Consider the following 16,307-nt stretch of genomic DNA (forward strand, 5'->3'; position numbering starts at 1 on the left):
TTTTACTTGAAAGGTTGACATCGTAATTTTCTTTTTCCATAAAGTTAAAACATTTCAAGAATTGCTTTTTTAAGTGAATTTGATTTTCTAACTTACACAGAATTCAGGAGATATGATTAAAAGGGCTATTATCTATTCCCTATGCAAATATTTTAACTGTTGCAGTGTTTGACAAAATGGGATTTAAAAAAAAAAGTTTGCAGAGTAGAAAACAAAACGTTCTGTTTACACTGGCGTTGCTGACTATCCTACTATATTCAGCACTTTTAAATACATTATTTATGAAAATGTAATTAAAATACAAGATAGAAAATATTTATAATGATCATTTCTTTTAACAAATGTGTGTTTCTGTCTGAAAGTGTTAGTGTGTTAAGACATGCTTTATCCGTGTCAATTAGATATTTACTATTTGAACAATAGTTTTCAGTAAAATGGTGAAAAAATATAGCTATGAAGATGTTTACAAAAAGTCATATTTTTTTCCTAACGAGTGAAGAAAAAGCTAAAAGAATCATCACTTCTATTGTGAAGTTTATTGTTCCTAAATTATCTAATTTTTTTCTTGATTAGAATTGAGTTTGTTATGCTACTATGCTGTATACACATATATGTTGTAATATCGTACTCGTTGCTGTGTTTGAGGCACATGACTAGAAAATATGTAATATACTATGATACACTGCATGCATCAATCTTTTTAAATGTAGACTTTATATTCTTGTTGTTACTATATATGATGGTGACTTGCTAGTCATAAGTTATCTTTATAAGATACTTTGGACTATTAGATGAATTGTCTGTTTGACAATACCTTTAATATTTTACCAAATGTAAAAGATAAGGGCCCTTATAAAGAGTCCTAATCTCTAACTCTGGTCATTTGTAGAATACAGATTTTGAAGCTAGTATGTCCTTTTGAAATCTGATTAGGAAGTTGTGTTGAGAATGACTCTAGAGTAGATTTACACATCAGATGTTGGTAACCATGCTATGTGAGATTTCCGTGCTAAATTCCTATTTTCAGGGGAGGGCAGTGTTTCTCTTTTAATTTCGAAATGTTTAAAGTTTCCATGTAAGAGTATGTCTGTGTATTTGCAACTCTACCAGTTTTGAAAGTATGGTATAATTCCTTCAGTTTTAATTACAGAGCTATAATAAACAAAAAAAGCCCTCAACTGGTGTCTACGCTACCATTCCAAGAGCACAATATTTGTTTTGGTAGAGTTTGATTTTTCCTAGTGAGTAAATTCCTCCCTGGGGAAAAATTAGCACTTTAGAAGGTACACTTTATATTTTACATTGCCAAGATATCTTTGTATACTGTTAGAATCTGCTAATGCACACAGAAAGAGGTTAATGCTCTTTAAATAATGCCTAACTTCAGATGTGTCTATAATGGAAAGACAAGTAGAGGATATAGATTATATATGAATATGTATACATATATTTATATAAATTGGAGAGATTTCTTCAGAGATGGATCTTGAACATAGATCACACTAATAATGAATGCATGATGCTTCTTTACTCTGGATAACTATTATTATGTTACCTAAAGGTAATACAGATGTCCCGACAGTGTTATAGGGCAGCTCTAAGCACAGCAGGTGCACTGGCAAGAGAACAATAGCAAAACACAATTTTGATATCAACACTATGAAGTGCAAAAATCAAGACCATAATGTGGTCATTTTTTTTTTAATTTTAAAATATGTACATAGGATGACCAGTTCTGATATTTGGTCATGGTGCATGGGGTGTTTATTCGTATCCTTTAATGCTGCCTAGATTCTTACTTGTGGAATGAAATGTGTACCATATATTTACCTGATAGCTCAGTTTTGCAAAAAGACTATAGAAATAGGTAAATAGTATTTATTTATTAGGGGCAAAAAAATACACTTTCACCCCATTAAGCTGATTTAAAATAATACCTGATTCTTATTTTTTGAATTTATCCATTTTTTTCTATACACTTTTAACTTACATTGAAAAAAATGTCATATTGTAATTGTAACAAACTACATTTGCCAAAAAAATGCAATATACCAGATGTGTTGAGGAAGAAATATACAAGGAAGAAATTTTAACTACAATCAGAAAATAGGAAAATAAGCCACCTAAAATTTCTTAGATCCAAAATGTCTATAGATAGAACCCTGTCAAACTTGAGTTTTGAAAACTTTGCATTAGATACATTGGCAAATTATTTTGAAAAGTGGTAAAGATATTTCCAGAATTTTTTTGGCCCGTGTATTTATGTTGACAGTTTATGACCTTAATTTTCATAGTTTTCAGACACTTATATTTGCATGCTCTTTTCAGTTTTTTAAAAATTTCTGACCAATATAAAATGTTTGTTCTCCTGAGAAAACAATACTCAATCTGCAAAAAGTTTAGTTACTCCTTACTTGCTGCAACTTCAGATATTTACCAATGAAACTGATACCAAAAACTTGCTTCAGATCTTCCCTGCAGCACTCTTAGTAGTATCCTTGCAACACACAACAGTGCACAGAGCGATGTTGTGTTTCCAGATACCAGGCTTTAATTATAAATTTGGTTTCAAGTTATGTTTCTGTCTCATGTGACTTTGGGCAAATCACTTATCCTCTCTGAGCCAGTTTCTTTATCTTCAAATGAGGAATATAATAATTTACAGGATGGCCATGGGAATGAAATAAACATGGAAAGAGTAAAGTGTTACATATAATATTATTATTTTATCAAAGTTCTCCAGCTCAATAATAATTCCCATTTTCAAGAATGTACGTATTAAATGCCATTTTAATGCACTTTCCCCCGATTTTTTTCAAACTGTACTTTAAAAATCAGATTTAATTATTCATTAAAAAATACAACCAAGCTTATTTTAAGACAGAGGAATATATGAATATGTTATTGCTTTGTTCAATAATGTGATTCAAAATCACTGTTCTCAGCTCACCAACATCACACTGAAGCTACAAACAAGAAATATGTTTCTTTCAATGGCACACACACACAAAGATATATATAGATGTGCATATGCATATGTGTGTGTGTATAATATTGTAGGTTTAAATCAAAGTTTAAATAAGAGAAATCATTTGAAAATTTTATTTCCACAGGAAATAAAACATTCCCAAGGATAGGAAGAATATAAATATCAGTTAATTTGCCAAATAAATATGTGGTGGTTAGAGGTAAAACTAAATTAAAAGAGATTGGCCTGTAGAAAACATTGATACTGGCACAGAATAGAAAGCATTCTTTTTACTATTAAGGTAGTATGATTTTTTAAATAATTTTATCATGAAAATATGAAAATAAAAGAATAAAAGGCAGTTGTATGTCCATAAACTTTTTCATTAAACCTTTTATTTTAGAATAGTTTTAGATTTACAGAAAAATTGCAAGGACAGTATAGATAGAACCCATATATGACACACCCATGAAACATTTGTCACAATTAATGAAACAATATCAATGCTTTATGCAGTCTACACTTTTTAGATTCCCTTAGCTTTTAACTAATGTCTTTTTTCTGTTCCAGGATTCAAGATACCACATTACATTTAGTCATCATGTATCCTCTTAGCTGTGACATTTTCTCAGACTTTTCTTGTTTTTGATAACCTTGGTAGTATTGAGGAGTACAGGTCTAGTATTTTGTAAGACGGCCCTCAACTGGAATTTGTCTGATCTTTTTCCCACGATTAGACAGGTGTTACCACTTTTTGGAAGAAAGACGGCAGAAGTGCCATTCATATCACACCATATCAAAGGTACATACCATCATTACGACTTATTATTGTTGATGTTGAACTTCATCACCTGGCTGAGGTAGTGTCTGTTAGGTTTTTCCACTGTAAAGTGATACATTTTTTAAGAGGGTATATTGGACGTAAATCTACTGGACATTCACACTGAGATAAAAATATTCTGAGCAGATTCCTCAGCATTGCTACTAGGTTCCATTAAATGACTGCTAACCAATACTATGAAGCAAATAAAATGAACTGGAAATTGATAAGGGAAAGTAAAACTCCAAAATAGTGTTAGCTTCAATATTCACTTAAAGGAGGTGAAAGTTAACTTTTTCCCTTGAACTACCTGTATAATTACCTTAATCCTCTGCATCCCTTGGATAGTGAAGATTTTAGTTTTACTGTCATAAAAGGTAATCTAAATTGATGATCATTTTGCTGAGTACTTTTCTATATTGCCTTCCACTGAACAATGAACACTGAATACTGGAATAATGCTTGATTTTTTTCCCCTTGCTTTAAACTATTTGTCATAAATACAGTGTATCTTGTATATGATTTTAGGATGTTTGCTAAATATTAAAAAGTATATCAATGTGTTTGGTTCTGTAAAATTTATATTGAACGTGTGTAATTTTTTCTACCATGTTCATTGTACTTAATAATCTATATCCATATCTTGGACTTCACCAATATTTATTAGTGGACCATAAAGAAATTCTGAATGCATGAATATAACTTGAGACGCCATGTTTGGTTATTTTGCAATGCCAGAATAACTGTAGGTACTTATAAATTGAATAGATAATCCAGATTATTTTTCCACCAACTTAAGTTGTTTTGGGTTTTTATGCCCCCTTCCTTGAATCTATTTTATTATTTTACCTATGTACAATAACAGACTTCCTGAAAATGCTAGAATTTTCAACATGTAATAGAATTTGAGCATGACCATAATGGAAAAAAATTCAGAAATCTTGAACAGTGTATATTTCTTTGAGTTTTCAAAGTAAAACTAAAGCTGTTTTCATTTGACTATATTGTGGAAACCTATGGATATTATTGTAAAATGCACATGCATTACACTGACTTTTTTAAAATGTTTTGAATAAAGAATTCACCAATGTATCCTTAGAAAAGTTACTGTTTCCTCATTGGTGTAACACTATAGGAGTAAAGGTGCACTTAATTATGTTGCTTAAATTGCTTACACATCTGAGGGAAAATAATTTCTGGCAGGTTTCTTTACATTGTTCTATAAGGTTATCACTTATTACATTTTTGCACTTTTTATAAATAATAAAGTATATTCTTGAAATAACTCGTTTTGAGAATTCAGCTGAGAGATTTATGTTGAGTTCAAGTAGCTCCCACAATTTCTATGCTTAAACTAATATTCAAAGTTGAGTTTAGACATGGAAAATAACTATTCCTAAAAGAGATACAGACAACCCAATCAGTCCTGTTCTATACTCGGATTAGAATTTTTTAAGTTGGGTTTGGATCACTATTTTAAAGCAAAACAATTTTATAAAGTAGTGTGGCTTTAATACACATTCAAAGTGAAAGAAGATTTGAGTTAGTTGAAGCTTCTAAGTAGCAAAACCTATTTTTGTTCTATATTATTTGGAGAGTCAGCTCACTCTACTTCACTTTGCATTTGTATGCAGAGAGCAAAGAAACGAACAGAGGCAATACAAGCTCATTTTATAAGAATTTTATACTTAACCTCAACAATCCTGATTAGATGACTTAAGGATGACTTAACCTTGTCAAGGGCTCCCGTACTTTACCATTTTTTTAAAAAAATAAATCGGAAGATTTTGAGTATGTTAGGTCTCTGTACAGTTACACCACCACTTAGTAAATCCTGCGCAAACCAGTTAGGTAGTGGGAGTTCCCAAATTGAACGTTCAGCCCTTGCATCCTCGGGCCTGTCTAGATTGTATTATTCCCTCATATACTTTCCTCTGGTGGGCTATGGAAAGGTCTTTTGAAAAATGCAAAAGCATTATACGAGTAAACGTCAGTATTCCTGGCACTAATCCACTCTCAAGTTTGGGGGTGGAGGTTGGTGGCTTTGGGGGGTGGGGCTACCGGAGGCGGGGCTCTGAAGGCTTTGCTGGGCTGTGATTAGTTGCAACACGCAACGGCTCAACCACCTTAAAAAGTAGCTCAGTAACAAGGAGTAAGTGAGAATGGGCATGAGACTCGGTGTGGAAGGAAGCCGTTTAAAAGCAGGTAAATTAAGTGGCAGATAAAGGGCAGGAAAGCGGACTGCTAAATCACTCCGTGGTCGCCTTCGAGTCCACTTGTCACGTCTTTGTTAATACGAACCTTAACCACCGTCGAAAAGAGAAATATGAGCAGGAAAATTGGAAGAGTAAACACACGTACACAGTGATAACCATCCTACAATTCGCTCTTGGAGACGACAGTCCAGGCTAGCACGAGAGAGGACATCCGTGCTGTGACCTCAGCCCCTGTAGCGGACACTACACTGCCCTCCATTGCTGTACTTCAAATTCTCACTGAGGGCCTGGGAGACAAATCTTCGACGTCAGAAAACGTCATGACAACCTATTGCTTTCTCCTTCCGGTCTAACACTCCGCCCCCGCTCGTTCAAGGAGGTGTGTCTGACCTAGCCTTTAGAGGAGGTGCCCGAGGCCTCTCGGACCCGCCCCTATCGCTTTCGGCTCTGCCCCTCAACTTCCGGCCTCCACGCATAATACGGCATTTAAAAATACTTGGCCGGAAGTTCCCAACCAGGCTTCCGGGAGGCCCTTTTAAACCGGCGCGTGCGCTGGGCGGGGCTTGGCTAGGTCTCGCCCCTATTGCCAAGCTGCGCGGTGTCGCGAGATTTGCTCTGTCCGGAACTTCCGGCTCTTGTCCGCTTCGGACATCCGGCTGTAGCTATGCGGTCCAGGTTTCTTCGGAGTGCGTTTCGGGGCTTTTGGGCTCGGCAGGCTGCTGGCCCGGCCCGCCGACACGTAAGCTGCGGTAGCCTTCCACTGGAGGAGCTATTCGCCCGCGGCGGACCCCTACGGACCTTCCTCGAGCGCCAGGTACGGTCTGAAGTCCAGTTGCCGGTCAGGCGGCCTGAGCTGGTGGCGGTGGCCAAGCTTCTGAACGAAAAGGAGCAGGAGCTGCAGGAGACTGGGCACCTGCTACATGGTAAGGGCCGGGCCTAGGGGAACGGAATTCAGAGCAGATTCTTGACTCTTCATTTGCCCTTGCCACTAAGCCGCTGCTCAGATGTCCACACTGTCTCCGAGTCTGAAGTCTTTACTCGGTTGCAGCCCTTTTTGATTGCATCAGAGGTCAAGGCATCATTATGTGAGTTCTGGTCCCATCCTCTCCTTGGGCTCCCTTGACAGTGCTCTGCGCCCTTTTACAAAACTTAAGTTGACCTTTATTGGTTGCGTATTTAATAGCAGGAGATTGATAAGTAAAAATATATATCAATAAAGACCTAGGAGAGCAAGGAGAACTTGTTGGGAAAGACTTGTACAGGGATAAAGACCCACCCTTAGATGATTTAATAATAATTTAACCTTTATTGATCCTTGGCCATACTCCAGGCTTTGCTTAGCTTCCTTTATCTAATAACTCATACAATTCATGTAATAAATTATGAAGTAGGTTCTATTAGCCTCATTCAACAGAAGGGGAACCTGAGACATAAAGATAAAATAACTCAGCTTGGGTGACACCGCTTGTAAGGAATGGAGCTTGGATAGGACTGACCCCAAATCTCATGCTCTTAATCACTGAACTCTATGTTAACCAAGGAAGGGGAGGTTATGGGGAGCGGGAGGTTGGAACCATTTTGTAAGGGAGCTCAAGTACTAACCTACAAAGTTTGATTTCATCCTGTTGGCAGAAGCCAACCAGCAGAAGCTTTCAGATTGGGAGTGAATGACAGGAATAGCTTTCTTGCTTAGGAATCTTGATTGGTGGCAGTTTAGAAGCAGCCTGGAATAGGACTGAAGATGCCATGGAAAATAGGAGACTAATGCAATTGTATAGTTGAGCCATAGTATCCTTTGGGAAAAAATTAAATCGGTTTCATTCCTTAAGCCAAGCTTAAAGTCCAAGTAGCAGCCACAAAGCCTTAATATTAAAAAATATATAGTATTTTTATATTGATTACATGTTGAAATTGGTAGTGTTTTGGGTATACTGGATTAAATAAAATGTAGTATTTAAATTAGATTACTTCTACAATCTTCTTAGCCTTACCAGAACACTGCATTTCAGAGCTGAAAGGCCCCTTAGAGATCATCCAGCTCAGATCTTTCATTTTATTCTTGAGATTACTGAGACTCAGAAGTTGGGTGTGTTGCCCTAAGAGAACCTTGGTGGTTGAACTAGGGCTAGAATTCATTTTTCCTTTTTCTAATTAAGCACATTTTACATTTCACCAAATTCTTGCCAAAATAATTCCCTGCCATTCCACCAACACACCCTATATTCGCCTATCTCAGTTTTGCTGTTATCATTCTCTCTCCTTAATTCTTTCCTTTTTCTACCCATCCCCAAAACAAACAAAAAATCCTTCAGCATGCTGTTATTTTAGTATTTAATCACATAATATTTTAGGTTATTTTTTGTGAGTTTTTCTCCCCTAGAATAATATAAAGAAAGTAAAATGATCTAAAATCCTGGCTTGAGGGCAGGTCTTAACATATTATCCCCAGCTCCCAGCATAATTGGCTGTTAATAAATGAATAAGCATTCCAGCTGATAGAGTTTGTTCTTCCAACAGAGACAGTAAATTGTAATAGCTAAGAAAATTTCCCCCTCTCTCCTTTCTATAGGCTGCATGTTGTCCATAGGATAGAGGAATGAGGAGGTATATTTTGTAAGGTAAAAATGAAAACTGCAAGATGAAATAAGAATTAGGTAAAGCCTGAGAGAGAAGACTGCTTCATGTAAATATTCTGTCAATATTAGGCCGGGTCTAAATGTTTATTTAGGTGGACACTTTTATATTAATGAAGTATTTACTAATAAGACAATAAATAACTTCCTACTTTTTAACTCAGTTTTGGTCTAACTGGTGGTACCTTCTGTTCCCCTTCCGGTCTTTCTAACTAGCTCAGTGTATTCATTTGTTATTGTAGAGTCTGAATTGGAAAACTAAAAGTATATTTGTTAATATGAATATTTTGGGGAGGCAGAATTATAGAAAAGTTTTGTAGCTTCTTTATATTTTTCTATAGAGATTCTTTTTGTTTTGAACATATACTTTGGTCATCAGGAAAACCTTTAAAAAAAAAATTTTTTTTTTAAACTACATGCTTTTGAAAACTAATGCATAAAATGCTTTAAATTAATAACAGTTATTAAAAGGACAGGGTAATTGTTATTTTTCCCTTAAGCTACAATTAACAATAAAACTATTACCTTGAATTCTGTTAGCAATTTAATACTAATTAAGGAAAACTTAACCTGCTGCCTTTTTTTCTTAGATGAAAATGAAGACTTAAGGAAACTTGCAGAGAGTGAAATAACTTCATGTCAAAAAGAAATAGCTCAACTGAAGCATCAGGTATGGTATTTGTGCAAGGAATAAAGCATCCGTGCATGCTATTACTTCTAATGTATTTTATTAGAAGTTTATAAAAGCAAGTTGAGAACTAAGCAGCTTGCTAGTATTTATGATTATAAACTGGTTTTTAAAGAAGGAAAAAGCATACTCCCCATGGCCCTGTTTTTTATCATGCTAAAAGGATTGTATTGATAGAACTCTGAAAGAAGGATGACTGTCACATTAATAGGATTTGCCAGAAAGGCAGTGAAATGTTGGTAGTATATTTTCCTTCTTTTGTTTTTGTAAGAGGGGTGAGGATGGCGATGGACGATGAGAAGAAGAGGTTATGGAGCGATGGCAGGAGGAAGCAGGAATATTTCTTTATCTTTGTGTCTCTGACACTATTACAGTGCCAGCCTAGAATAGGCCCTTAGGATTTTTAAAATGGAATTGCATTGCTTTGGCTTTATATCTAGGAGAACTGCAGAACATATGGAGTTAGACGAAGGATCATGAAATTAGATCCACCCTTCATTACTTCTGTAAAGCATAGCTTAAAGGTTTACAGCAGTTATCTCTGGAAATATAAGTGAAAGAATATGATAAGGTGAGGAAGGATCCTGGAAAGGAGGTGCTTCATTTAGATATTCTCTTTATCCAGGTGTAGAACTTACCAAAAATTAATGTCCCCACCACCAGTCTAGGAGAAAAGTTCCACTATAGAGTGAAAAGTTTCATGTAGCTTGCCTTCTACCCATTTTCTAAATTTTTCGTGACATAGAAGGACATACGTATTAATGGTTTCTGTTCATTGGCTAGTAATTAACAGATGTAAATTCTATCATGTTAGTTCAAGATTTGAGTGGTCACATTCTATTGGCACAGGCTAGAGAGATGGAAAAGTAGGAAAGCAAGTATAGCTCCTGACCAACACAAAGTGATACTTCAGAACTCAGGTAGACTCGGGTTCAAATTCTAGCTCTTCCACTTTCCAGTTGTAGGATATTGGGCAACTAGAGTGAAACTTCGTTAAACTTCGTTTTCACTTCTTAAGGTGGAGCTGTTAATAGAAGCTGCCCAGGATGTTTTAAGAATTAAAGTATGTAGAGTGCTTAGCAGAGTGCCTGTCAATGTTAAAGAACCAATAAATGTTGGCAGCTTTTTTTTAATTCACCTCATCTAAGAAGTCTTTTTTCTGTATCTCCTTAATTAGTACATACTGAAGTGTGAAACACAGAATTGTAATGAAGACTGATTTAGGCACAAGGATCTGAGTTCTTGTGCCTGCTGGGGCAGTAACTAACGCGAGCCTTCTCACTTCTGTTAATCTCATTTTCTTTTACTTGTAAAACGAGGGAATTGGACCAGATCTTCTCTAAAGGCCTCTCCAGTTCCAAAATTGCAAGTTTCTCTTCCATGTTAAAGAGAGAGGCTTAGAAAAAATACAAATGCAATTTGAGTGTTTTTTTCCTGCCATACTAGGCTATAAATTTCCAGGGATAGAGCTAGAATCTTCTTTTGTATGCTGTACACAATATAGTGTACTACTCACAGCAAGCACTTAATTATTAACTGAGTAGAGAACAGATATGTATACATGAACACCAAAAAGAAATAAAAACACCTGTAAGTTTTAGCTGAACCATATATAGCACTTATAATGTAGTTATAACATTAATATTTTTGGAAATTATGCATTATACAGCTCTAATTGGCAAGATAATTGAACAGTAATCAGCAATATTAAATTATTTGCTTAGGGAAACTTTAAGTAAATTAAATATTTAAAATCCTACATCTAATCACTGAGGGTTTTTTTAAGTTTTAAATCTTAATTAAAGGAGGGGTGATATTTTTGTATTTGCAGATTATCTTACTTTTGGTTCCCTCGGAAGAAGCGGATGAAGATGATTTGCTCCTGGAGGTAACTGCCGGAGTTGGGGGTCAGGAGGCGACGTTGTTCACTGCAGAGATGTTTGATATGTATCAGAAGTATGCTGCATTTAGAAGATGGCATTTTGAAACCCTGGAATATTTCCCAAGTGAAATAGGTCAGTAAACTGTTTTGCAAAAAGTATAGACTTAATTTATCTATCTACATATATTTTAGGAGAGGGTTGGAAAGATCTGACTAGGCTTTATAATTTATTTGTAAGGATGCTTAAGTAGTTTTATGCTTATCATTTACTTAATAATTTTGAATGCAAATATACCAATTTTGAAATGGCCTATAAAACGTTAAGTCATTCAGTACTAACCACTGAATGACTAATTGTCTTTTAAAAGTGGTCCTTTAGAGGTGTTACTGAACAGTTAACACCATAAATGCTTTATGTTTAATAATTATATGAAATAAAGATATTAAGTGAATATCATAGACTTGTTAAAGGTTTTCAGTATGTTTTATAATCAGTATGCTTATATTATTTTGTAGCGCTTTTAAATATATTTCAAGATGGTAGAAGTGATGGTCAGTTGTTTATAAATGGTAGGAAAAATAAAATAATTCCCTTTTCCCAATGTTTTCAAGGTGGCCTTAGACATGCATCTGCCAGCATTGGGGGTTCAGAAGCCTATAAGCACATGAAATTTGAAGGAGGTGTGCACAGAGTACAGAGAGTGCCCAAGACAGAGAAGCAAGGCCGCATCCACACCAGCACCATGACTGTGGCGATCTTACCCCAACCCACTGAGGTGAGGCACCACAGGCCCCTCTCCTTGGAATCCTGGGACCAGCACAGTGCCTTGCCCCCAGAGTAACACTCACTTTACTGAATTGAGTGTCTCGTTTGCATCATGTATTTTGAGTTGTTTTTACAAATACATTCTCACAGTCCAAAAAGTATGATTTTAACAGTAGATGGTAAGAATTAAGGATATATAAGTGATCTAATCTTACATTGCCTATTTATTATTTTTTTCTCCACCACTAAGCTTCAAGTAGATATTTTGAGACCATGTACAGGAGAAACAATATTAAATAGAGTTCAAGAGTGATTACCTTTATAAAGACTTTTGCTTTGTGTGACTTGTTCCTAGAACATTAATAGCGAGAATCCTGTTTTGACAAAGGATAACTATCACTTAACAGAATTGCTACTTTATAACCCAATCATGTTAAAATGGAAGTATATTGCTACAGTGTTCATAATGAGTATACTTCATTTTCACAGATAAATTCTCAGACTGTATAATATTTTTAAGGTAGCTTAGTTGGGAAGTTCTATTTTGCTTATATCCCTTCTGCTGAAAAGTGATAGGAAATATATAACTTGTTTTTCAGAATGGAGTATGAATGATTTGAGAAGGAAGTTTGAGGGTTTCTCTCTAATAGGCTTAACGGAGTTCCTTTCTTCAGGTCTAAGTTTTGTGTGAAGCCTAGATGAGGAACAGAACAGTTCAGGGAGAGAGTGAAGTGGGATAGATGTAGTCACTTTGGCTTAAGCATCTTGGAGATGTACGGAGTCTTCAGACAGAGGTGGAGACTGAAGACTGAGGCCGTATGTCGTCGCATTTCATTCTTCCAGCCGCGGTAAGAGGGAGCCACACAGGGAGACATGGAGGGCCTGTGCACGACAGGATTCCTGCTCCTGGGGTTGTGGACAGCGCACAGACTGGGCTGTAATGGCTCCTGAAAGAGCTTTTTAAATACAGTGCTTTGGATGGTGACTCGCAGGACAGAGCGTTGTCCTGATGTCAGATCCCAGTGTATTTATGAACTGAGTCTATACCCTTGACTTCTTGGCCTTTGACATTTCCGTTTGTCTCTCCTCTGCCTCTAAATATGTTTAAGTCCTCCTTTATTTAAAATTAAAAATAAAATCTTCCTATAGTTCTTAAGCTAGTGTCATTTTTTTTCCCCTCTGCTAAAGTCTTTTTGCACTCAAATCATTTTAGCTATTATAGTCACATTTCTATTAGTAGCTGAGTTCTGCTATTGGTAAGAAGAGGGTAATTACAGAGAAGTCCAGTTTTTGAGGATTAGGGAGGGTTTGTTTTTGTTTTACATTATGTTTTGATAATGCACTTTTCCAATAAGAAAAGTTTAAAAAATGGTATCCTTCCAACTACTTTCTGTTCTTAAAATTAAATCTTCTAAACCTTATATAAATTCTATACATGACATGTATTTATATTTATAAATAGATCTTCCCTTGGAACAGATCATACATGTAATTTTTAAATCCCAACTTTTCTCTTACATATAGATTAATCTGGTGATTAATCCTAAAGATTTGAGGATTGATACTAAGCGAGCCAGTGGAGCTGGGGGGCAGCACGTAAATACCACAGACAGTGCTGTCCGGATAGTTCATCTCCCAACAGGTATGTACTTATTTCTTCAACATAAAACAGTGAAGAAAGAAATCGAATTCTGAATGACTTGATTAATTTTCCACTGACCCAGATCCTCAGTTATCAGAGGAATATAGTTGTTATTTAATACTTGATTTATCTTGAATCCTTAGCTGAAACTCTGCAGGATAATTACAAAGCCAGAAGGAGGGAAGGATCTAAGCCCAGGTAATTTCCATGTTAGTGACTATATCATTAATTTAAAAAAATCCTCACAATGAAGTAATATCATGGGTTCTTCTTTATCAAAAAATGGTCTAAATCACTAGTTCTTACCGTTTTTTGGAGGGAGGAGGAGATGGATTCCTTTGAGAAAATGAAAGCTTGGACCTGCTACCCAGAAAAATATGCTTATATGCAGAGTTTTGCAGGTAATTTCAGGGGCTTCTTTCCATTAAGTCCATCTGCAGACATCCAGGGGTTCTGTCTTAATTCTGGATAGTAAGGCAATGGAGTTATAACTCAATATTCCTTAAGCCTTCAAAATACTATTAGTGTACAATACACTATTATTAAATGTGTTTTTGCTGTTGATTTACACGTGATAAAGAGCATATGGTTAACAGAGCTCCGTTGTCTAGAAAGGATACAAGAATCGCCTACTGTAAATGACCTCAGTCATAATTCCTGTTGACTGGGAGTGGCTGATGGGAGTGCTGGGTTCATTTTCTTCTTTTTTAATATGAGGAAATCCTCACGTTAAACTTGAAGATGATGTCTTATGTAATACATATTATATAAACAGGAATAGAAAAAAAAAAGTGGATGGAAATACTCAAAAATATCAATAGTGACTAACTCTGGTAATAAGATTAACTTTTATAATTCAGTTTCTATAATGAGTAGTTACTACTTTAAAAAAAATTATGGTGCCTAGCTGAAGGTACCAGAAAATAATCCATTTTAAATGACTAATGCTTATTGTTTAGTATGTATGCCTTCAATGTGGAAATACTTTGAGCTATAACTCAAATTTTCAGTTTTCCAATAACTGTAAAAGTTATTTGTTAAGTTTACAGTCTTCCTTTTTTATATTAGAGTCCTATTTTTTCCCTTTATAAAGGAAGAAGAAAAAGAATGAGAAGGAAAAGGAGTATTCCTTGATAATAAATGAAGAAGATTTTTCTATTAAAACTCTTTAATTCTCATAACACTATTCAGGTGTTGTTTCCGAATGCCAACAAGAGAGATCTCAACTGAAAAATAGAGAGATGGCTATGAAAAAGTTACGTGCAAAACTATACAGCCTGCGGGTAGAAGAAGAAACAAGTAAACGATACAATGCTAGAAAGATTCAGGTAAAACTGAATTCTTAAAAATGCCTCTAAAAGGATAAAAATATTTTTAGATAAACAAGTTTTTGTATGTGTTAAAATCATTTCAATGTATTTGTCAAAATTAGAGTACAATTCAAGTAGCTCAACCAAGTGCTATACTTGTTTTATAGCAATCTTACACCTCTGCCCCGTTTTTTATATTCAAAGGTGTCTTTCTCATTCACCAAAGTTATTTTAAAAAGATATATGGAATTCCCATTCATTTTGAATTCTTTGAAAATTATGGAAGAAAGTTGCAAAGGAAACTGAACTTACTTCCTGTTTGGCATTTGACTTTATAATTACAGACCCCTTCTATTAACTCCTTATTATAACTTTGTCATCACTGACGATAACCAGATTAATTCACAGGGGTTATATATGTTTAGCTAGCACTTGATGGTCAACTGTGTGCCAGGCTGTATGTATGCACGCACCATCACTGTGCAGCAGGTATTGCCTGTATTTTACAAACGGGGAAAGCTAAAGTTTAGAGTTGAAATAAATTACCTGGAGTCATAAAGTATTAAATGGCAGAGAGAGGATTCAAAATTCAAGTACTAATCTGTCTGACTTTAAAGCCTATATTCTTTTTTCTCTGTCAAGTTCCCATGTTATTTGAGGATTCAGAATGTTTAAAACTTGCTTAACATTGTTGTAAATTATAAACCAAGATCTTAATCTCCAGGTAAGTTAAATTTGTAGGTTTAGTTGCCCTGAATTTAACTGTATTTCATATCTTTTTTTTTTTTAATATATAGATTGGCACTAAAGGAAGGTCAGAGAAAATAAGAACATACAATTTTCCACAGAACCGGGTCACAGATCACAGAATAAACAAGTCACTTCATGATCTTGAAACTTTTATGCAAGGAGAGTATCTGCTGGATGAACTTGTACAGTCATTGAAGGATTATGCTAATTATGAATCTTTGGTAGAAATTATTTCCAGCAAAGTTTAAGTTGATTTGTTATTAAAGACTTGTATAGCTTATGAAAATTCTATTATGGCAAGTCACATTGTGTACATACCAGTATTCTCTTGAAACACATGAGTTAACACAGTTGGGAGTAACATGTTTTTAATACATAGGTAATTTATATGCATCATCTCTCAATTTATTAGTAAAAAGTATTACAATATAATCATGACTCTGGTTGTACATTTTGAACTCTTACTTATAAGAAAGGAAAAGAGTCCTTTGATTTATGTAAAATATTTAATGAATGATCAGAAATTTGGTTTAACTCTTAAGGAAAACTCCAAACATAAAACAGTAGAAATATGACAGTAATTATTGTTATTAGTCAAGGTTCTAGTCAAGAGACAGAAACCATACCTTTAA

General features: G+C 35.1%; 1 protein-coding gene across 1 annotated transcript; it reads left to right on the plus strand.

Annotated features, from left to right (window-relative positions):
* The first annotated feature begins 54 nt into the window (after positions 1 to 54).
* MTRF1L (mitochondrial translational release factor 1 like) lies at positions 55 to 16,064 on the plus strand. The gene is made up of 7 exons (XM_036871369.1): positions 55 to 6,927; positions 9,228 to 9,307; positions 11,157 to 11,340; positions 11,820 to 11,983; positions 13,498 to 13,615; positions 14,807 to 14,943; positions 15,723 to 16,064. Exons 1-7 carry the CDS (start codon positions 6,669 to 6,671, stop codon positions 15,921 to 15,923), a joined length of 1,143 nt encoding a protein of 380 aa, XP_036727264.1. The 5' UTR covers positions 55 to 6,668; the 3' UTR covers positions 15,924 to 16,064.
* Positions 16,065 to 16,307: the final 243 nt, after the last annotated feature.

The sequence above is a fragment of the Balaenoptera musculus genome, chromosome 12 (genome assembly GCF_009873245.2).
Source record: "Balaenoptera musculus isolate JJ_BM4_2016_0621 chromosome 12, mBalMus1.pri.v3, whole genome shotgun sequence".
Classification (NCBI taxonomy): Eukaryota; Metazoa; Chordata; class Mammalia; order Artiodactyla; family Balaenopteridae; genus Balaenoptera; species Balaenoptera musculus.

Coding starts and splice junctions, on each gene's coding strand:
- MTRF1L (XM_036871369.1), top strand. CDS start 6,669: ATGCGGTCCAGGTTTCTTCGGAGTGCGTTTCGGGGCTTTTGGGCTCGG. Junction 9,308..11,156: donor TAGCTCAACTGAAGCATCAG/GTATGGTATTTG, acceptor TTGTATTTGCAG/ATTATCTTACTTTTGGTTCC. Junction 14,944..15,722: donor ACAATGCTAGAAAGATTCAG/GTAAAACTGAAT, acceptor TTTAATATATAG/ATTGGCACTAAAGGAAGGTC.